The sequence below is a fragment of the Ochotona curzoniae genome, unplaced genomic scaffold, assembly GCF_017591425.1.
Source record: "Ochotona curzoniae isolate NIBS_2020 unplaced genomic scaffold, NIBS_Ocur_1.0 patch356, whole genome shotgun sequence".
In the NCBI taxonomy this organism is placed as follows: domain Eukaryota; kingdom Metazoa; phylum Chordata; class Mammalia; order Lagomorpha; family Ochotonidae; genus Ochotona; species Ochotona curzoniae.
Genome location: NW_024466924.1, coordinates 235 through 23,522, shown reverse-complemented (window position 1 = coordinate 23,522; position 23,288 = coordinate 235). Strand labels below are relative to the sequence as shown.

The 23,288-nt window shown below is 49.0% G+C and overlaps 1 protein-coding gene across 1 annotated transcript; it reads right to left on the bottom strand.

Moving 5' to 3' along the window:
* Positions 1-8,701: 8,701 nt before the first annotated feature.
* Positions 8,702-21,447, bottom strand: LOC121167260 (uridine 5'-monophosphate synthase-like; the record flags this gene model as incomplete). The annotated part of the gene is made up of 5 exons (XM_040996686.1): positions 8,702-9,119; positions 14,000-14,114; positions 15,648-15,823; positions 18,145-18,816; positions 21,273-21,447. Coding segments are annotated over 5 exons (1,308 nt in total), but the record flags the coding sequence as incomplete, so codon positions are not given.
* Between the last annotated feature and the right edge of the window lie 1,841 nt (positions 21,448-23,288).

The window sequence follows — 23,288 nt, the reverse complement described above, 5'->3', positions numbered from 1 at the left end:
CACTTCCAAGCCAGCTTTCTGCTAAGGCACCTGGGAAAGCAGCAGGACGATCGTCCAAGTCCTTGGGGCCCTGCACTCAGGTGAGAGACCTGGAAGAAGCCACTGGCTTCCAACAGGCCCCGTGATCACTGGGGAGTGATCTAGACTATCTCTCTCTGTAACTCGGTCTTTAAGTAAAAAGTCTATCCTGCCTCTTGTGAGTTCTTCCACCATCTTATGCAAACCATTTCCCCCACAGGCCTCAATGACTTCATCTGTGAAGTGGGACGATTGCATTAGACCATCACGAAGGAGCTTCTTAGTCCAGGTTCCTCAGATTCGGCCACAGCCACCACTTCAGCAGCTGACCGATTCCACTTCTGTTGGCCAGAGGCACACACCTGCTGGACCTCTGCACACTGCAGGTGACCCGCCAGGCTCCCCGTACCTGCTAAAAGTCACTCTCTCACCCCACAAGGAGTTGATGGGGCGGGTGGGGGCGGACAGGACCCAGAGCCCTGGCTCCCCCTGAAGCATCAGCTGAGCTGCTCCAACTGGAGTCTGCTGGCTAGGGAGGTCCCTCCTCAGAGCCCGTGTGTGTCCCTGCCTGTCTCCGAGCCGGCCTGCTACAGATGGCAGGCTACCTCCAGTCCGATGCCTTTTGCTCCTGATTCATTCCTCTGTATGATTTGCATCCTGGAAGTCCAGCCGTTTTCACAGGAGATGGCTGGGAGCATGCCTTTCTTCCTAACCCATCTGGAGCTCAATGGACCCTTTTAAACTGGAGGAATCAAGTGTCTTGTCAAACTGTGGCCATTTTCCACTATTGTGTAATTGCTTCCTGTCCTGCCTGCTTCCGGACAGTTGGGCATCTGTCCTCTAAGCCTTCTCATCCTTTCTAGGTCTTCTGATTTGGACATTCCCTGTCCCCTACCCCCAGCCCACTGGAGCTATCTGCTCAAATGCAGTTCTGTATATTACCTCCCCCTCCCCCGCCAGAATGCCTCCAAGGGGAGCACAGCTCCACCCCTCCCCCACTCCAAGCCCTCCCTGTAAAGGCCCTTTGTGAATGAGGCTTCTTTTAAAACCAAGAGCTGCCCATCATATTTCCTCAGGCAGAAGTCTTGGGTAGGGGGTGCTTGGGCCAGCCGTGAGGCGCCCAACTTGGTCGCTTGTGTCCCACGTCAGAGTTCTTAGCTCTGGTTCTTGGCCCCAGTTCAGTTCCGGGGTGCAGCTTCCTGCCAAGGCAGACCCCCCTGGCAGCGCAGGGCTGACTCCCACTGTCAGCGCTCCGTGGGAGACGCAGGTTGAATTCTTGGTTCTGCCTGACAGACGTTCAGGGAATGAGGCAGGATAGGAGTTGCCCTTCTCTTTGCTTCTCAAAGTTGAAACTTTTTTTCCCAAATAAGTGAAACAATTTAATTTAAGGCCACTGGGCTGGGCTTTGCAGCACCGGGCATCACCCCAGTCAGAGATGCCTGAATCTGCCAAGGCAGTGTCTGAGGGTGTGTATGAGAACTTACATTTTAAGCAGCAGGGCCCCGTGATTCCTCCAGGCACCTCTGATGTCCCACGCCACCTGGCCGGGCCCAGGGCAGAGTCGAGAATAACAGGGCATGTGCTGGCATCCTAAGGCAGGACAGGAAAAAAAAATGTTAAGAACAGAAACTCTGGAAATGAAATTTTTCTGGAGGAATTCAATTTTTAAAAAATAAACGGCGTTGAAATTTCAGGGACTCAACGGAGATGAGTGGGAGGGGGTCCGGCGGTCCAGGCGGTAAGGGCGAGCCTCCCTGGGGTGGCAGGTGTCGCTGCCCGCAGGTGCACTCCGCAGGGACCGGCTGCGCGGCGTCCTGCCCAGACACCTTGCGGGGTGTTCCACGTGGGGTGCCGCTTGCCCTCCTGCCTTCCAGGGTGTTTCTAGGCAACTAGAGCGAGACAGACACGGGAGCAGGTATGCCAGAGCCTCAGGAGACGGGGAAGGGCGACTCCGAGAGAGGGGTTTCTGCGTCTTGGGGACTCGAGCGCCGAGGCTCAGATGCCTCCCTAGCCATGTTTCCCAGCACGGGGAGCGCAGAAATGCTGGAGCTGGTGCCAGCTCTTGTGTGAGGTGGGGTTTGGGCTGGGCTCAGCTGATCAAACTGGATAGCAACTGCACTTGCCCTAACTGGGCTTCGGTCAGCTGCTGGCCGTCCTTAACCAATTAACCAGGGAAGCCGCGTGGAGCCAATTGGCTGATGGATGGGCCGAGCTGTAGCCACTTAAGTTGTTTCCCATCCCTTCCCGTGGTTCTCTCGGTACTCAAGGGTGACCTGGTTGGTTCCTGCTTGGTGAATGTTTTCTTCCTGACTCGGATAAGCTCTGCTTGCCGTGAGGAGCACAAGCGACCTTTCTGTAAGTGCTGGCATCTTCGGAGGGTTTTCGGGCTAACCAGGCTTGCTGCTGGCTCCTGGTTTCCTGTTGTATCTGGGGCCGGTGGAAAGTTCTCTCTGATCCCAGAGTACCGGTTTTTGTTTGGGGCGGGGTGTAAACTTGATTCTGCCCGGAAGGCATGAGTCCGGTGGGGGCAGGAGGTGGGGGAGGACATTAGATGCTGGAATGGCACATGCAGCTCCCTCATGGAGATGCCAGTGGGTCAAGAGGAAGTGCAACTGCTGCCGTGATACGATGGCTGCCCTGGGCCCAGGGTCAGGAACTCCACCCAACTTCAGAAGCCTCTGGGGAACGACGGGGCACTCGCTACAAGGGAGACTAGGTCCTGGGGAGTTCTCACAAGCAAGCAGGACTATGGTCTTGGCCGGGTGTGCCTCATGTTTCTGTGCAGCTTTTCCACCTGGGCTTCTCTGGGCCCAGAACCCACTTTACAGCAGTAAAGTAGACCAGGCGAGAGAAGGGCATGAAGCCCTAGACTGAGCCTTCTTGCTGAAATCAGGACAACGATCGGGAGCTGAAGAAAATGTCCTCCCTACGTGGCCTTCGAGTGGACGAGGGTTTGGCGTCAGACCTGACTGGGGTTGGGGGTGGGCGCCTGGGGGGTGGGATTGCCCTGTCTTGGAGGAAATGGAGGCGCACCCAGAAGGTCCGGCACCTTGCTGTTTGTTGCAGACATCTGCAGCTTCCAGCACCTTCCATGCCCTCAAGCAGCCTCCCGCGGGGTCTGGGAGTGGGGGTGGGTGGCGTTTCCTGGAGTCCTCTGAGGGCTAGCTTGGGTGAGCCATTCCAGTGGCACTGAGTTAGTAAAGGAGAGTGGAGCTCCGTAAGCAAGTTGCTCAAGGTTTTGTAACAAGATGTTTTGGCAGTGGGACGCCATTCAGTGATGGACACGGACGGAACACCTGTGTCATTTTCGGTCGCTTCTGAGCCATTGCAGATGCTGGCCAGGAGTTGCAGGGCCCTGGGATGCCATCCCAAGAGCTCCCAGGAGCGGGGCTGGGTGCTGGCCAGAGTGGAGGGCACTTTGGCTCTTGGGTAGCATGAGCTTCTGAGATTGGCACTGTCGGGGGAGCTTTGGGGTTGAAGTGCTGTACCTAAGAACTGTCGTTTCTGGCTTGTGTGGGTTGTAAGCAGTGCGCTGCAGTGCCCAGCCAGGGGCGGTGATGGAATGCAGGGTAAGGTGTTAGCACACACTCTGGCATGTGAGATGGTTTGTGCTTTGTGGCCCGTAGCTTGTGAAGTGATGAATCTCCCTCAGCTTTTTTTTTTTTTTTTGCCCTCCATTTTCTGGCCCTTGCAGTTCAGTGTGAGACATCTCAAGATTTTTTTTTTTCTATCAAAATTAATCAGCAATTACCGATGTTGTGGCATAGCAAGTTAAGCATCCCTCTGAGTGCCCATTGGAGTTTCCAGTTGCTCCACTTTCCATCCAGCTCTCTGTTGATGCGCCTGGGCAAGCTGCAAAGGGTGACCCAAGTGCTTGGCCCTCTGCTCAGCCCCATGGGAGACCTGGTTTCAGCCCCGCTCAGCCTCTGCCATTGTCGTCACTGGGGGAATAAACCAGGGAATGGAGGATCGTCTCCCTTTCCCCTTCCCTCCTCTTCTAACTTCAAATAAAGAAATCTATATACATACATATGTACTTAAGAGGCACACCTGTTACAAAATGAGTTCCAGTTGGGATGGGGTCAAGCACCCGTGGAGGGTGAAATCAGACTCCGGCTGGCTTTGTTACATGTGGTATCTCGAGGAAGAAACAGGCTTGATCGGTTCCAGGATCCAGAGGGGCAGACAGGGTCCCTTGTGGGTCTTGCTAGAGCTGGGCCAATGGACACGGCTCCTGCTGAGGGGCGCCTGGCTTTACAGTGCTGGAGATTTCTCAAACATGAACCAGGCTTCTAATGATGACGGTCAAACAGTGCTTACCCACAAAAGGCAGGTACAAGCAGGGCATCATAGCTGGCTGCCCCAGGTTCCCAGGACAAGCTTGTTAAAAATTTTATTTCCTGTTATTATTTGAAAGGCTGAGGTGGATGAATGGACAGAAGTCTCCCATTGGCCGGTTCACTCCCCCAGATGCCTGCTGGAGCTGCGTCAGGTGGAGGCCAGGACTCTAACTGCACCTGGGCCTCCAGGGAGGAGGCAGGACTGCCACCACTTGCGGCCTCCCATGGCGCGCCCTCGCAGGAAGCCAACAACTGGATGCAGAGCTAGGGCTTGAACCCCACGAGTTAAGCCTCCAACACATTTTTAAAAGAGATTTATTTATTTTGATTACAAAGTCAGATATACAGAGAGGAAGAGAGAGAGAAATAACTTCTGTCCGATGATTCACTCCCCAAGTGACTGCAATCTGAAGCCAGGAGCCCGGATCTTCATCCGGGTCTCCCACGTGGGTTCAGGATCCCAAGGCTTTGGGCCGTCCTCCTCTGCTTTCCCAGGCCACAAGCAGGGAGCTGGATGGGAAGTGGACCTGCTGGATTTAGAACCGGCATCCATATGAGACCCCAGTGCTTTTAGGTGAGGGCTTTAGCCACGAGGCCACGGCACCGGGCCTGCCAACACATCTTCTAAGTAAGTGCTGTCCCGAACACCGATCCCTAAAGCTTCCAGTTTGAAGATCTGATATGTGGTAAAATTTTTTTTAAACCCCAAGATTTCCTCAGTGAGCTCATATGCTCCTAATTGAAAATCAAGACTTATATAACATGTGTATTGGAAAGGTAGATTTATAGAAAGGAAGACAGATCTATCCACTGCTTCATTCCATTGGCTGGAGCTGAGCCAATCTGAGGCCAAGAGCCAGGAGCTTCTGGGTCTCCCATGTGGGTGTAGGGTCCCGTGAGGGTCATTGCAGCCATTTGGAGAGCAAACCAGCAGACGGAAGGTTTCTCTCTGTCCTCCTGAGGGACCTGGACGGGAAGTGGAGTCACTGGGATACAAACTGGTGCCCATAGGCAATGCTGGCACTTGCAGGTAGTGGATTATGCAGTTGAGCCATCACACCGGCGCTAAAATCAAGCTTTATTAGGGCTCCTGATCAAGTTGTTCCCATATTTTCCCCCGTGACAGCAGTGTTTTGTATTTGTCTTGTGACAGCAGTGTCTTTGTATTTGGAACAGAGTTCTTAGAGTGGCTGGTTTAACAGACGCGCTGTATAGCCAAGTTGGGAAAACAAAACTGGTATTGGAAAGGTTATGAATGTAGTGCTAATTGTGGACTGATGGAGGGCTGGAAGCTGCCTCGTCTGAACGCTTGCATTGCTGAAAAAGTCCTGTGCTCCATCAACACATTATGGTGTAGACCCAAATGGCAAACCATGGGAGAATATTTGTTCAGTAATGATTTTCAAATTTCCAAAAAGACCTTGGCCAGTGTTTGGTTTGCCAAGCCCATGATGCTGGGAAGCTGACCAGAACTTGACCTTTCTGCTGCCCTTGGCTACCTGACTCTTCACAAGGCTTTGGTTGGCTTGTTACTTTTGGTGAGATAGTGTTGTTGGGATGTGTGATGGCCTGTTTCAATAGCAGTCAAAAGGCTCATGAGCGCTGGCACTGTGGTGCGGCAGGCTAGACCTCCACCTGCAGTGATGGCATCCCAAACGGGCACTGGTTTGTGTCTGGTTGCTTCACTTCCAGTGTAGCCTGTGTTTATAGTCTGGGAGAGCAGTAGAAGGGATGCCCCTGCATTGCACATGGAAACCCAAGGAAATTTCTGGCTCCTGGCTTCAGATCAGATTCACCCACTGCAAACACTGCCGCCTTTTGGGGAGCAAGCCAGGAGATGTAAGGTTTCTCTCTCCTGTGTAACTCCACCTGTGTGGGATGTGCATGTGTCATGAGTGTACCCGGTTCCACTCCCAGATCCTCTGTGCTTCTGACGCAGATGGACTGTTTGTGCCTGTCCCTCTTTCACTCTGCCTTCCAAACAAAACACCAAACTGGCCATTAGGAACTGGCCATTAGGATCTGTCAGGAGATGGGGAGCTGCAAAACACCGTTGTCTTGGTAAATTACAAAGGCAGTATGTCTTTTGTTTTTTTTTTTTAATGTGTTTTAAAATTTTTTATTGGAAAGGCTGATTTACACAGAGAGAGAAGGAAAGACAGGAAGATCTTCCATCTGCTGATTGACTCCCCAAGCGGCCGCAACAGCCGGAGCTGAGCCAATCCAAAGCAGGAGCCAGGAGCTTCTTCCGGGTCTCCCATGCAGGTGCAGGGTCCCCAGGCTTTGGCCATTCTCTACTATTTTTTCCAGGCCACAAGCAGGGAGCTGAATGGAAAGTAGAGCAGCCAGGACATGGACCAGCACCCATATGGAATCTCGGCATGTGCACGGGAAGGATTTTAGCCACTAGGCTACTGCGTCAGGCTGCAATGGCAGTTTTGACACTAAAATGGGTGAAGTCAATTGGATTGCCTTTGTCAAAATGTTTTTTTTCTTTTTAAGATCTTACTTTTATTGTAAAGTCAGATATACAGAGGAGGGAGAGGAAAGACAGAGAGGAAGACCTTCCGTTGATTCTCCCCCAATGGCCACAACAGCCAGAGCTGAGTGGATCCAAAGCCAGGAGCCAGGAGTCTCATCTGGGTCTCCCACACGGGTGCAGGGTCCCAAGGCTTTGGGCCGTCCTCGACTGCTCTCCCAGGCCACAAGCAGGGAGCTGGATGGGAAGAGGTGCTGTTGGGATCTCATATGGGATCCTAGCTGCTAGGCTACCACACAGGACTTACAATTACTGTTTTCATGCATGGAATAGTCACTTGAAGGCGTATGTCGATAGCCCCTCAAGTCTCCTACCCTGCTGATTTCTGCAGCTTGAATGCCTGGCATCATGGCACGTTGGCCCCAGGTCCAGGAAAGTGAGACCCAGCTACTGATGACAGACTATTCACGATTTAGATCGAATCTTTGGAAACAGCCAGGAAAACTGCAAGGCACCGTACCCAGCTCTCACCACTCACCTGGCAGGAGCACCTCAGGCCCTTCAAACGTGGGACTGTATCTTTCCAACTTAAGGGAATCCTACCAGATGCCCAGCACACACTGCAGACTTCAAGGTTCAAGTAAGCAAATTCCCAGAGGTAAGGAGTCCTGGAGGTGGGTGGCAGTTTTCTATGCCTATGCCTGCTCCTGTAGCTTCATGATGTGCTGCTGTAACCACACTGCTAGACCCTTCCAGATTCTGTTAAGCCTGGCTAGGGGCTGCTAGCTTTAAAACAAAAACGGGCTGGCTGGTTTAACTGGATGGACTGGTCATTTAGCTGATTCTTCATGTGTGACTTTTTGGTGGGTCTGTTTCAGGAATCCTGGCTGAGTATTCTCTAACCTCTTGCTAACTGTTCTATCAGCCTCGGTGGCATACATCTCTGGATATAAATGGGTTAAGTTCATAAGGATACTGTGACTTATGAATGATATATCAAGACTGGAACCCTGCAATGGTAGTGACTGAACAGTGGCAGTACATTTTGCTCACTTTCGTAGGGGGAGCTTTAGGCAAGAGGGGAAATCTTAACATTCAGGGAGGCCGTGGACTGGGACTAGGCACCTGGCTCAAGCCTGAACTAAGGAGGCTCTGTAACCAACTCCAGTTCAGCTTTCTCTACCTGGCTGTGTGGCAGCCAATCATGTTGTCCTCTGTACCTCATCTGTCTTTTCATAAACACTGTCAGGCCACAATTGCAGACTGTTCTCAGAAGCTGCTTGATTTGTGAGTGATTTTTCTCTGCTCAAGGACTCTGTGACATCCCCATCATACACTGGTAAAGGCTGACTTCCCTGTCAGCTGTGAGCTGGATGACCCTCGGCCCTCCCAGTGCTGTCATCAAACGAAGCAGTCCCACTTCCAGTCCAAAACGGAAGGCATCACAGGCCCACAACTACAGCCAGAAGAGGAAAGAGGCCAGGGCCCACTTGTTGCAATGCCAGCCAGCTGTCAGCGGAGGGGCCAGCCAGCACCATCTTGCTCTTCCTCCTCTTGTTCTGAGGGAGGAGGCTCCCACTGCCAAGCAGCAGAACAGAGGCTCATCTGCTATCTCTGTTGGTTGTAACCTCCCGATGTCCTTTCTCCGTTTCCCGTCTTCCTCTGACATGCAGTGAGGGAGAGGGAAAGTGAGAAAGAGCTTCCATCTGGCTGAAGCCAGGAGCTTCCTCTGGGTCTGCCACGTGAGTGCAGAAGTCCAAGGTCTCGGGCCATGCTCCGTTGCCTTCCCAGCTGCATAAGCAGGGAGTGGAGTCATTGCTCAGATGGGATACTGGACCCTGTGTGTCTTAACCCCCCCTCCCCACTCTGACACCCGTGTTTTCCTGTTATAGTAACTAGAACAGAACAACAGACAGGAGGGCTCTTACGATGCAGAGGGCCGTAACTAACGTCCATCTCAGTGGGTTTATTATAGACACAGTGCACTTCATCACAAGTCACCCCTACTTCCTGAAGACCATGGAGACTCCAGCAAAGCAGGACTAAGGACCACAGACAACTTCAAGCCAGGGGCTCTTAGGAGACCGCTTCCCAGGGCTGTGTGCGAGGAGCTCAGGCATCAAGTCTACTCAGGTAGGCTTCCCAAGCAGCTTTCCTGTACATCTCCGCTGCTTCTAGACGGTTGGCTGCCGCTATTATGCCCCGGCCTACAATGATGATGTCAGAACCGCGCTGCCTGATCACTTCTTGTGGGCTGTTGTACTGTTGGCCAAGATTATCCCCTGTAAAGATAGAAGATGCTGTTAACAGAAAAATCGGAAAGCCTGTCTGACATTTTCTGAACACAACTACTTGTACTATCACACCCTGGTTTTCCATTCTTGTCTGTGGAGCAAATGGGTAAAAGCAGGAGCTGAAGAAATCCAGGGCAGAGAACTGCTTGGCTGTGCTTGCTCTGCTGGGTCCTTGCAATGGTATCACTAGATGACTGATTGTTGGAAAGTCAGAAATACAGAGAGGAGGAGAGACAGAGGAAGATCTTCTGTCCGATGATTTCATTTCCCAAGCGGCCACAATGGCCAGAGCCGTGCTGATCCAAAGCAGGAGACAGGAGCCTCTTCCGGGTCTACCACATTACTATTTTTCCAGGCCACAGGCAGGGAGCTGGATGGGAAGTGGGGTGCTGAGACAGAGCCAGCACCCATATGGGATCCAGTTGCGTGCAAGGTGAGCACTTTAGCTGCTAGGCTACTGTGCTGGGCCTGATGACTGATTTTTGATGTCTTATGGGAGGTACTTTATCACTGAATCTCCTACATCCTGTAAATTTTGGGTATTTCTCCTTCCATCTGTTTAAAAGAATTTTAATGTATTCTTTTTTTTTTTCATTGTTCCAATGTTCAGTCTCAGTTGCCTTTGTTGATGTGATTGTGGTTTTTAAAAGTCTGCTGAGCTGTGTCTAGAGCCTCACACAGGGCCGGTGCTGGGAGCTGCGCCGTGCGTGGCCCCACAAACTTCTGTCCAGCCCGTGTTTCTTTTCCCTTGGCCTATCTGTCCATTGAAGGTGAGCTGGAGTCCCCTACTGCTTACTGGGCTATTCCCTGTACATCTAATAATGCTTGCCTTGTAAAACTGGGTACTCTGCTCTAAGGAACACGTATATTTACACTGATACTTGAATTTCTTCATCACTGGCTAGACTTTGGTAACAGTTAAGTACTCTGCTTGTTCTTGGGTCCCACCTGCCTGGAATGTACTTAACCATTCCAGTCCTCATGTGTCTTCACTGGTGAACTAGTATCTTACCTAAGAGCACATTCCTGGATCTTTTCAAATCCTTCCTGACTGATTGGAGAGGCCTGCAGTAGCTGCGGCCAGAGGTGAGACTGTGATCCCGATCGGCTACCCTGCAACCCAATCTCCACCGCCTGCCCCAGTCTGCACGGGCAGGCACTGAACCTGGCACTCTCAGCCACTATGCCCAATCTGTCGCCTTATTTTGATGACTAGGTGCTTATTGGATATTATTGCACATTTTTATGATGGGAATCATCTTTCTTCAGTATGTAGGATTCCCCTAAACATTTTTAGTACAGCTGGCCTGTGGTGATAATTTCCTGTTTTCTTTCTTTATTCATTCACTTATGTATCACTGGTTGGCATGTTTTTTCCTTCACATATATTCTTTGAGTCCTTCCTGGCCTGTGGTCTAGCTGAAATGGGACTTGGCTTTTAGATTCCTTTGGTGTGGTGTACCTCTGGTATGGGTGATAGTCTCCCAGATGTATAATAATCACCGCAGGGAAGGCACTAAGACCCTTTCCTGATGTTGTTCGATGTTGTTTAATTCCCTCTGAGGGCCTTAGCCTCATCTCCCTGTATCTTCTGAAGCAGGGGGTTGGGGGTGCAGCAGTACTGATGGCACTGTTTTGCCACGCTCCTACTCATTCCCCATTACACTGGCTGGCAGCCTATAGCCACCTCCATGCCCAGCACTTAGAGAACCCCTCCTCCCCCAGAACAGTGCTGCATGGAGAAGGAGCCAAGGCCTGCTTTAGTCTGCCTGCTACAAGGGTGCGTTTGGAGCCTAAGGTTGCTGCACCCAACCACACGGGATCCTGGCCAGGCTGTAAGTCCGTGGCTTGGGCCTGGAACCATTACCATCCGACCAGTGCAGATTTCACAGGGTCTCTTTGATACTCTACACCCTGTGGCTGCAGCTACCTGCCCAAAGGGGAGGTAAAGGCAATCCTTTGGCCACCCCCTGACCTGGGTTGTGCTCCTGAGTTTCGTCTTGCAGGTGAATGCTAGAGTTGAACAAGCCTGGAAGAAGCACTTCCCATCCAGCTGGGCATGTATGACAGCTCAATGCTGCTGCAGCGTTCCCATCTGTAAGTACTGGTCTGGGAGCAGGGGTCTGGGGTCTCACCACAGCAGGAGTACAGCAGCCTCAGGGCGTAAGACCTGGCTGCCTCAGCTGGCACTTGGGTCATATCCATCTCACAATGCCACAGGTCATCTGCCTGGTTCTGGGACAGAACTAAAGGGGTTTTTTTTCCCCCAGATATACTAAGAGGAGGAGAGACAGAGAGGAAGAGCTTCCGTCCGATGACTCACTCCCCAAGTGAGCCCAACGGCCGATGCCGCTGCTATGCCGATCCAAAGCCAGGATCCAGGAACTTCTTCCAGGTCTCCCACACGGGTGCAGGGTCCCAAAGCTTTGGGCCATCCTCAACTGCTTTCCCAGGCCACAAGCAGGGAGCTGGATGGGAAGTGGAGCTGCCGGGATTAGAACCGGCGCCCATATGGGATCCCAGCGTGTTCAAGGCAAGGACTTTAGCCGCTAGGCCACGCCGCCTGGGCCCAGGACTAAAGGTTTTACCTGGGGTTAAAGGCCTTTGGAGTGTTAGCTGCCTTTGGGCTGAACTGTAGCCCACACAGCTGTCCTGCCTTTCAGGTGGTCAAGGGCCTAAGAAGGTTCAAAGGCTTGGTATGCAGCAGGTTCTACATATCACCACAACAAGCCAGGTACTTAACTCCCTGACCCCAAGAGGGATGCCAAGGTTAGGAGGGAAGTGACACATGCAATCACTGAAACCTGCCATAAAAGTAGATCTCCCGGGCCCCGCGCGGTGGCGCAAGTGGTTAAAGGTCCTCGCCTTGCACACCCGGGATCCCATATGGGCGCCGGTTCTAATCCCGGCAGCCCCGCTTCCCTTCCAGCTCCCTGCCTGTGGCCTGGGAAAGCAGTCGAGGACGGCCCAAAGCTTTGGGACCCTGCACCCGCGTGGGAGACCCGGAAGAGGCTCCTGGCTTCGGATCGGCATAGTATCGGCCCGTTGCGCTCACTTGGGGAGTGAATCATCGGATGGAAGATCTTCCTCTCTGTCTCTCCTCTCTGTATATCCGCCTTTCCAATGAAAAAATAATAAAAATAAATCTTAAAAAAAAAAAAAAAAGTAGATCTCCCGTCCAATGATTCACTCCTCAAGTGAGCGCCATGGCCAGTGTTGCGCCGATCCAAAGCCAGGGGCTTCTTCCAGGTCTCCCACATGGGTGCTGGGTCCCAAAGCTTTGGGCCATCCAGGGAGCTGGATGGGAAGTGGGGCTGCCAGGATTAGAACTGGGACCCCAGGCATGCAAGGAGAGGACTTGAGCCACTAGGCCAGGCCCTGTGTGAACATTATTGTTCTGCCTCCTCAAAGATGAGTTTTGATGGAAAAATAGTTTGAAATATGCACTGAAGACCTCTCAATCAAGTGGATGAATGGACAGAAGCCTCCAATTATACCAAAAATGAACTGCATTTCCCACTAAGTACAAAAAGGAAAATTAAGTCCTGCTGTTCTAGAAGTTTTCTAAAAGGTTAGCCCCTAATTATCCTACTTAGTCATAATACTGAGGGGCAAACAGGTACTGCCTGCTCTGGGCCACCACACTGCTCATGTGCCTGTTTACAGAGTACTCCACACACAGGGACAAGGTTACCAGATGGCAGGGCCAGGAGCCCAAAATGCCGAGTTGCCCATATAGTATGTACAATCTGAGGAAGCACAAGAACTACAACATTCTTTGCTTCCAAAGGGACATCTATTAATTTCTTAATTTGGAGAGTTCTTATGTTGCATATACGCTAAAGAGCTGGGATTGTGGCACAGTGGGTTAAGATGTGAGCATTGGGTTGAGTCCCAGCTGTTCAGTCACAGGCTCCTGACAAAGCAGCCATTTGAGGGGGAAGTGTTGTCTTTAAAGCAGATTAACTGCTAGGCCACCACGCAGGGCCCAGCTGAAGTCCTCACCTTAAACATGGGTGCCAGCTTGTGTCCTTGCTGCCCTGCACCTGTGGGAGACCCAGAAGAAGCTCCTGGCTTGGCACAGTCACTTGGGGAGTGAATCAGCTTCCTCTCTGTATCTGATTTTGAAATAGAAATAATTAAAAAGTCTTTAAAAGTAGATCAGCTGGGTCTGGTGCAATGGATCATTGGCTAATCCTCTACCTTCTCATCCAGCTCCTTGCCTGTGGCCTAGGAAGGCAGTCGAGGAGCCCTGCGCCGACCTGGAAGAAGCTCCTAGATTTTGATCAGCCCAGCCATGGTGACCACTTGGGGAGGGAACCAGTGGACGGACAATCTTCCCCTTTGTAAATATGATGTGCCTTTCCAATAAAAAAGCATCTTTTGACTTCTGTCACAGCAGAGAGAAGCCAGAGATAACAGGTTTTTCTGAGGGGTGTAAGTTTTACAGAGGACCTAACATTCTAGTCATCACATTCTGGGGGACAGAGAAATATTACCAAGTACATTCCAGGAGCCACCAAGGGGAACCACAGCATCCACCCAAGAGAAAAAAGCTTAAATGAGTCTAGAGAACATTTACATATTCCTATAACCCAGACTCCTTGGCTGAGAAGACTCTCAGCACCACTGCTTTTCAGCCACACCACCTCTTCCCAGGCTTGGGCACGCTGGAAAAGCCGAGTTCCTGAACTCCATGCTGCAGTCATTTTGCTCTGGTAGCAGGTTCATTCAGAACAGATAATTTTCAACAAAAGTCCTTTTCTACATTTTAATTCTAAAGTTAGATTGCAAGCTACTTTGCAAACCCAAGAAGGCTTCTCTTTAGCAAGCTTATAGCATCAGCAACAATGAATGCATGAACTTACCACCTGCTTCTAATTGAACTCCTGGAGTTAAATGAAGGAACTCTGGCTTTGCACTAACACGGGATCCAGAGATAAAACCAATCACAAATTCAGAATGTTCCTCGGCCATTTTAACCTAAATGGGATGTAGCAGAACATATCGTGAGAAGGCATTTAAATCAGAACATCTGTAAAAGGAAAAAAAACGCCCTCTAGTAATTAGTTTAGAAACTGCTATATTACTGGTAACTTTTTCCATTTCATACATGTAAATTTTGCACAAGCTAAGATCTAAAACAGGTCACCTCGCATAAATGAAATAAATGTTTCACTAACACAGAGGCCAGTGCTGTGGTGCTCCAAGTTAAGCCACCAGCTGTGGTTCTAGCCTTCCAATCCAGCTCCCTGCTGGTGTGCCTGGGACACCTCACAGGTGGTCCAGGCTCTTGACTTTGCACTGGTCCGACTGCAGCCACCAGCAGCTGTTTGGATGGCAGCTCTTTCTCACTCTGCCTTTCCCTTTCTCTGAAAGTGCCTTTTGGAAAAATAAACCTTAAGGAAAAACGAAATCCCTAAGCCAACAAGCTATATCATGTGCATCTAAACATCTATCCCGAAGGGTTCATTACAATGCAATGAGCAAGAGGAAAGCTGCCCATCTATGCTGCACAGCCATCACACACAGCCACATTTCCAAGAGCTAAAGAGCTCCCCGCTTCACCATGTCCCCCTTCACAGCATCTACTGTCCACTGGTCTCCCTTATTCAGACATTACCTTCCATCAAAGTGGATTCTTTAGCAGGTCAGCCTGACTTTCTGATGAGCTCTTCCACCATATTCTCACTATTCTGCTGTTCTTACCAAGGACTAGCGCCAACAAGCATGCACCTTGTCCATACCCATACCAAGAACCACATCCCTGGAGGTCAGGTATTCATCATCACTTCAGGGGTGTGGTTAAAGCTTGACTCTTGAGCCAACTATGTTACGGTCTATGAAGAAATTTGGAAATGAACTTCCAATGACAGTTTTAGAAGTAGTCTGTAAAAGTCTACCCCTGTGGCAGCCCCTGATGGGCTGGCCTACATCTGGCCACTGCAGCCATTCAGGGAGTGAGCAAGCAGACACAAGACTGATCGATTTCTCTCTCCTCCTCTCTTTCCTTTAAGTTTCATATTTAAAATATAAAATGCTATTAACTACCAGGGCTAGCACTGTGGTGTAGCGAGTTAAAACTACTGGGACAATGGGATCCCACAGGGCCACCAGTTGGAGTCCCAGATGCTCCGCTTCCAATCCAGTACCATGCTAATGTGACTGGGAAAACAGCAGAAGATGGCCCACGTTCATGGACCCCTGCCATCCATGTGTGAGACCCAGGCTCCCCCCCAGTGCAGCCCTGGCCTCCACAGTAATCTGGGGAGTAAAGAAGCAGATAGAAGTTCTCTCACTCTCCCCCTCCAATTCTTTCAAAATAATCTTTTTAAACAAAATGCCAGTAGCTATTAAGGCACCCTAAACAACTGGTATTTAACCACTGTCACCCTCCCAAGAGCTGACTCCCCAGCAGGGCTGCCCAGGATCCTGAGGCAGGCACTGTCTTGTGGTCCCAGAACATGTAGGTAGAACAGCGCTGCCTTTCCTCGCCCCAATCCTCAGGTCACTTACTGCTGCTTTAGTGTAGCTGCCGGTGGCCAGGTTACCGGCGGAGCTCATCTCGGCGATGAGCAGGCACCCCCGATGCAGAGGCAGTCCCACTTCCTGCAGGCCCTTCACAACTCCTGCACCAGGCACCACGTGGGCATTGACAAGGTCTGCCCAGGAAGCTATTTTAAAAACACCACCTAACAGGGAGAAGAAAAGGTATTTTCCAATTTCACACCAAAATCTCTAATCATTTACCCTCAACAACAATGCAAAACAATCTCCCAGTAGCATTTCTGAAAGGGCAGTATGCTTCTAAGACTAGGGACCAGTGTGATAGCTCAATTCTTCTCCTCCTCCTACCAGTGCTGGGATCCCCCAAGGGCACTGGTTCCTGTCCCAGCTGCTCCACTTCCCATCCAGCTCCCTGCTTGTGGCCTGGGAAAGCAGTGGAGGACGGCCCAAAACTTTAGGATCCAGTACCCACGTGCGATACCTGGAATAAGCTTTTGGGTTAGATTTCAGAATGACTCAACTCAAGGTCTTTGCAGCCACTTGGGGTGTGAACCAGCAGACAGACGATATTTCTGTCTTCTCCGTAAATATGCCTTTCCAATAAAAGTAAAAATATCTTTAAAAAAAAGGGGGGGGGATCTAAATAATTCTAGCCAGAAAGAATCAGCTATTTGTCCAGGTGGAGAACAGAGGGGGAGATGCTTGCAACTCCTCCACCTGGTGGGTCCCCAGGCTCACTAATTCCGGACTGCTTTCTCTTACAGGCAGAGAGCAAGGAAAATAAAGCTCTTGCAATTAAAATGGCCTCATGGAAGATGGGTGTTTCGGAAGTCTGTGTTGGCAAACCTCCTCCTTCAGAGGCCACGGTTTCCTTTCCGCAGCAGCTTCCCTCTCTCCACATGCCCATATGTTCTCTTAGCGATCCTCGACTTCTCAGATTTCAGCAGGCAATTCTGTTCATCTTACAGGGTAGCAGAAAAACCACGATTTCTGCCAAAACTATGCCAACTCAAACACAGAAAGGTTTTAGTAACTTTTGGTCAATAAGCCAGCCTATAAGCTAAGCACATGAAAGATCATTCCAAGGGAAAAAGCTTGGCAATATGCATACATTAAGAAAAATCAAGACACCTCAAAGATTCTTAGGATGAGTTAAAAATATGACCAAGTATATTATAAGACCAAGTAAAAAAGCATTATGTATGTATAGACAACATCAGTTAGATTTAAAAAAAAAAAAGCAAATTTACATAGGATAGTACTTATCAGTATTTTTCAAGTTCTAGTTGGGAGGAAAAAAAAAAGTGTGTCAACAAATCCTTCTTGCCTGAAGACAAATGGTCACATTTTTTACCATTCTCTCATATGCTGTATTGGTAACTTGCTTTCTTTTTTTTTTTAAAGATTTATTTTTTATTACAAAGTCAGATATACAGAGACACAGAGGAAGATCTTCCATCCAATGACTCACTCCCCAAGTGAGCGCAACGGCCGATGCTATGCCAATCCGAAGCCAGGATCCAGGAACTTCTTCTGGGTCTCCCACATGGGTGCAGGGTCCAAGGCTTTGTGCCATTCTCAACTGCTTTCCCAGGCCACAAGCAGGGAGCTGGATGGGAAGTGGAGCTGCCGGGATTAGAACCGGCGGCCATATGGGATCCCAGCGCATTCAAGGTGAGGACCTTACCCGGTAGGCCATCCCACCGGACCTTGTAACTTGTTCTCAAAACTCAAGTTCTGTTAGGGCCATTGTCATCTTAGTCTGCCCAGAATTCATGTATCCTGCCTTCTGGTTTCAACACCTCGCTTTTCTTATTTTTAAAGATTTATTACTTAACTGGAAAGTCAGATTTACAGACTGAAGGAGAGACAGAGAGAAGGATCTCCCATCCACTGTTTCACTCCCCAAGTGACCACAATGGCCAGAGCTGAGCCAGCTGAAGCCAGGAGCCAGGAGCTTTCTCCAGGTCTCCCATATGGGTACAGGGTCCCAAGGCTTTGGGCCATCCTCGACTGCTTTCCCAGGCCACAGGTAGGTAGCTGGATGGGAAGTGGATACAAACCAGCGCCCATTTGGAATACTGGTGTATGTAAGTCGAGGACTTTAGCCACCAGGCTACCACTTTGGGCCTGCAGCTCACTTTTTCTATATTAAAATTGTTCCTACTGCATTTGCAGTAAAAGAGGTTTACATGGACAGTTAACCATCTCACATCTGCAGTAGGCTTACTGCCCTGGTCAGCTACCAAAGTCATCTCTACCCTGGCCATGACAGGTGGTTTGGGGTGGGCAGAGAGAGTGGGCCTACCTGAGGAAGACGTCAACAGGGGAGAAAGCAGAGTTGACAGATGGAGAGAAAGAAGTCCAGAATCGCTCGAGCTCCTGGATCCAAACATGCTGGACAACCCGCTTTAGGGCTGGACTTATGAGGCAAGACACTTCCTTTTCTTCTTCAGCCAGTTTTAAGCTGGCCTTGATTCTTGCTGATTCCTCAACATACACTTACCTTCATACTGCTTTTTCACTGTGTTGCCTATATCTGCGAATTTCCGGTCCTCAAATACTAGAAACTCGTGGCGTTCTGCCAGCGCGGTCAACTGCTTCACGACATCCAGTGTGAAATCATTGAGAATGTCCACGTGGGTCTTGAGCATGCAGATGCTAGGTCCTAACGTGTCAGCCAGCTCCAACAGCTCTCGGGCCTCGGACACATCAGCGGACAGGCACAGATTGGTCGCCTTCTTCTCCATAAGCCTGAAAAGCTTTGATGCCACTGGGTGGACCCCGGGCAGCTCAGCACGCGCAGCAAAGCTGAGCTCTTTGGATGCTGCCTTCACGGAAGGGAGAGAGCCATTAGGATTGGCTGCTGTGAACACATTCTCCTGAATAAACCTCTTCACTCGCCCTACCGTCGGGGCATCGATTTTTTTCTGCTGCTCCAGAATCTCCAGCATCTTGGACAGCGTGCACACCGAGTGCAGGCGGATGCCATGTGACTGCAGCTTGTCCTTGCCGCCCTGCTCTCGGTCCAGCAGCACAACGGCGTCCGTGACCTTCAAGCCCTCCCTCTGAAGCACCTCCACGGTTTCCAAAACACTGGAGCCACTTGTGACAACATCTTCAATGATTAAACATGTGTCTCCCGGGTTAATTGTTCCTTCCACAAGGCGCTTAGTACCTAGGAAAGAAAGCATTCTATTGATTACAACTTAAAAATACGTGTTTACGCTTCCAAAGGTACGGTGCTGTGTAGCCTGGCACATACTCATTGAAGGCTGGATGCTTTAAGTCTTGTCTGGCAAGCCATTTGGAGCTACTTCTTCATCTTATTTCTGACTTCTGATGAATCTTCAGTGTGCCAATGATGACTGCTTTCTTTGCTGTCTATATTCTGTCATTTACACACAGAATATTTATAGTCAAGCTGGGAAACAACCATCACTTAGTGCTTCATGGCCACATTTTCAAACATGGAATTTCTTGAAAGATCAGGAACATTAAAAAGCAGAATAATCCATCATCAATGAGATCATTCTTTTTTCTATCAAACATGCATCACTCACCATCAGTCACACTGGCCATCTGAAGCTATGAATTCAGGAGGGAAAATATTCAACAACCTAACCAGTCTTATGAATTACTTAATACAGTATGTCTAAATATAAACTGTACTGCAGGCTATACCAAGATTACCACAGAACACAGACCACAGCTATACACAGCCTCATCGGGGTGGAGATACATGCTTCCCACTACCTGCGTCTTGTTTTGAAACACAAAGTTGGTGGGCATTCTGCCGCCTGAGCTGTACCACAAGCACTGCCTTGGCACTTCCATATCCCTTTCCTCCCCTGATGCGCTACGAAACCCAAGTGAATCAGCTTAGACTAGACCACAGAATCCTGAGCACTTATAAATAATCACATTCTAGAAACACTTCTCAGGACATACAATAGAAATAATAGTATCCTACTGACAGAGATCCTTGAGATCCTTGAGCTCAAAAAAAATGGAACATGGGCCTACCGTCATGGCTCTCGCTTCAGAAGTGCCAGTATTCCATATGGCACCGCCACTCCACTCCCCATCCACCTTCCTGCTTGTGGCCTGGGGAAGCAGTAGAGAATGGCCCAAAGCCTTGGGACCCTGCACCTGCATCGAATAACTGGAAGAAACTTGTGGCTTCAGATCGGCTCAGCCCTGGACACTTGGAGAGTGAACCAGGGGATGGAAGACCTTTCTCTGTCTCTCCTTCTCTCTGTAAATCTCGTCTGCCTTTCCAATAAAAGCAAATCTTAAAGGGGGGGGGGGGGGGGGGGGAGGTAGAATACTTTGGTATTAAGAATATCTTTCTTTTATTACAACCTCAAACAAAAACCAAAACCAAACAACTCAATCACATTTATTTTATATCCTCTGCCCCTCCATGATTTTTAGGGGCTGGCATTGCAGTGCAGAACATTAAGCTGCCACTTGTGACACTGGTATCAGATATTGCAGCATCAGCTCAAATATCAGCTTCTTCGCTTTCTCTGCACTCCCTGCCAGCGGTTGGGAAAGCTCCAGATGATGTACTTGGGCTCCAACCACTCACAAAGGAGATCCAGTTACAGGCCACGGAGTTTGGTCTGGACCAGCTCCCAGCTGTTGTGGGCTTTCGAGGAGTAAACTGATCTCCTTTGAAGATCACAGTAATTCCACCTTTCAAATAAATAGTTTCATTGTGTGTGTGTGTGTGTGTGTGGTTTCTTTGTTGTTGTTAATTTTTATTGGAAAGTGCAGATTTACAGAGGAGGACAGACAAGGAAAGATCATACATCTGCTGGCTCAATCCCCAAATAGCTACAAGGACCAGAGCTGAGCTGCTCTGAAGCCAAGAGCCTCTTCTGGGTATCCTGCACGGTGCAGGGTCCCTAAGACTTGAGCAATCCTCCACTGCCTTCCCAGGTCACAAGCAGGGAGCTGGATGAGAAGTAGAATAGCCAGAACACAAGCTGGTCCCCATATTGGATGCCAGTATTTGAAGCTGGAGGAACAGCTTGTTGAGGCTGGCACCAGCCATTCACATAAATAAATATTTTAACAAAATGTTTAGAATGCATCTGTGAAAGATAAGGACTCTTACAAAATTATTATTGAACCAATATAAAAGAACAAAAAGTTCAGTAATTCTTTATTGTTAAATATGAATTCAATTTCAGTATTAATTTTCAGATTTTAAATCAAGCACACCTAATAGTGTGTGCATCCCATCAAACTCTGAAGTTTTTATCTTGCTTTATGAAACTAAGTGTATTCATGCACCACTCTTCATGGAATTTAAACACACATACTGGAAGTGTTTTTAGAACATTCTGCTGAAGGGAAACACCTGGTACGAAAGTCAAGGGTTTTGCAGATAACAATGCAAAATATAAAGTACCCTCTTCTCACTGCCTCATCAATACAAAACATGTCACCCCTAAACTCTGAAGGACAAGAGATCCTTCTGAAGCAACAGTTAACAAGCTGTGAAGCAATGCTAAATGACCTTAAGCATACTCCAGAGGAACCTGGTATACTACCACTGCCTGAGGAAGAAAACTGTTAACAGTGTTAGGTTACAGATTTAAGGCTTATGCTTTGATATTTTACCATAATCCTTGCTTTCTTTCCTTCTAATAAGCATTGGAATTTGATTGGTCGAACAGATAACGGTAGCCAGTGGCAAAGCTGTGTAAGGCACTCCACACACAGTGTCAAAGTTGATCCCCGCATTCTGAGCAGTTTGGAATAAGATATCTGCAACCTGTAAGACAACAAACAGAAACTATTATCAGTATTGCAGAGAATCAAGATGGCAGGATAGGGTAAGGAAATGTTTAAACGGATGGAGAAACATTTAATCAGGATGAAGCAGAGAGGACACATTCCAGGAAATAGGAAAGGACAGAACAATAGCAGAGGGGTACCTGGAGACTGACAGACACAGGAAAGCAGCGAAAACAATGGTATGGTGTTGCAGTGACTAATAATGCAGTGACATTCAGCAAATAGCCAGAACACTACCAGCAATCAGGTGGGAAGGGACTTTCACTGGGAGCTTGAGAGGTGAGCCCAGACAAGAACTGTCTGTCTTACTGGTCTGTTTGATTTGATCAGGAGCAGAGACAGAGCAGCAGATCCCAGATGGGCAGTGAGAAAAGGGGGGATTTCCCAGCACAGTCAAGCCACCGAGAGCCAAATTGGGCACCATTTTGCATAAGGACGCAAAGGCAAGGGAAAGGACTGAGCATATGCTGAGCTGGGAGTGAACTCATTTTTGACTCAGTGAACTGCAGCAACGCAGCATTCTACAGGTTCCACCCAAGACAGGTCTGGGTAGCCTTCAGATCTGATGGCCAGCAGATCAAGAACTCTAATAGTGGTATGTCAGGCCCCATTTTGTACACTGTGACAAAAGTTTAAGACTGCAGGGACAACTGTGAATTGTGCATGTGCTAAGCTGGGAGAGAACTCATTGAGTTCCGTGGATTGTACTAGTCCCACAGGAAAATAATACCGACAGTGGCAGCGTATGAGTAAAATAGGTCCACGTGGCACCCAGACCTAACGTCCAACAGGTTCCGACAAGATCAGCGCCACCAATAACCTAGCTATATAGGACACCTGGTGTCTCCCTAATCTGGGGACCTGCTCCAACCAGAAGTGAGAGAAAGGTTGTGAGAGAAAGTGAGAGAAAGACAACAGTGCAGCCTCAGCATGGTATCCCAGGAGGTGGAGACTGGTGAGCCAGGAGTTGGGGCTACAGAGTTCTTGATGGAAGTCTAACATAAGAACCCAGACCTGGAACTCGCTGGAGGGAGTGGCACAACTGGCTGCAAGCAAAGAGCTGTGTACCAACTGCAATAAGTAAAATCAAACTGCAGACCTGTGGGTGACACAGCTTAGAAACCTGCCCCAAGGAGAAGACTCTGCTAACCAGAAGTACAATGACCAAGAGCAAAAGAAGAGACAAAGGTACAATGAATATGACTGAAGACTTCCCTTCAAAGGGGCAAAACCCTTTACCAACCTCAGAGTTCACTGAGAAAGACATCGAGAACATGAGGGACACAGAATTCAGAAAACTCATCAAAGTTTCTGATCAAAAATGAGAAGCACATACAAGAGTTCAAAGAAATTAAGGAATATATTACACAAGAAAAAAGCAGCAATAAAGCAAATCAAAGCTGGTATCAGAAATTAAGAACACAATAGAGCAAATTAAAAGTACAGTGGAGAGTCTCCAAAATAGAATGAAGCAAGCAGAACAAAAAAAATCTCAGAATTGGAAGATACTTCCTGTCACCAGGGGGAGTAAAACAAAAAGCTGGAAGCAGAGTTGGATCAGGCCAAGAAAAGCATTCAAGAATTGAAAGACACAATTAAAAGGCCAAATCTAAGAGTTATTGGAGTCCCAGAAGGTGTAGAAAGGGAAACTGGTTTTACAGATGTATTTAATGAAACAATAAGTGAAAATTTCCCTAATCTGGAGAAATTGGGAAATAACATCCAGAAGGGGTACAGAATTCCCAACAGGCTTGATCAAAAGCGATCTTCACCACAACACATGATAATCAAGCTCTCTTCAATTGAACATAAGGAAAAGATCCTTAAATATGCACGTGA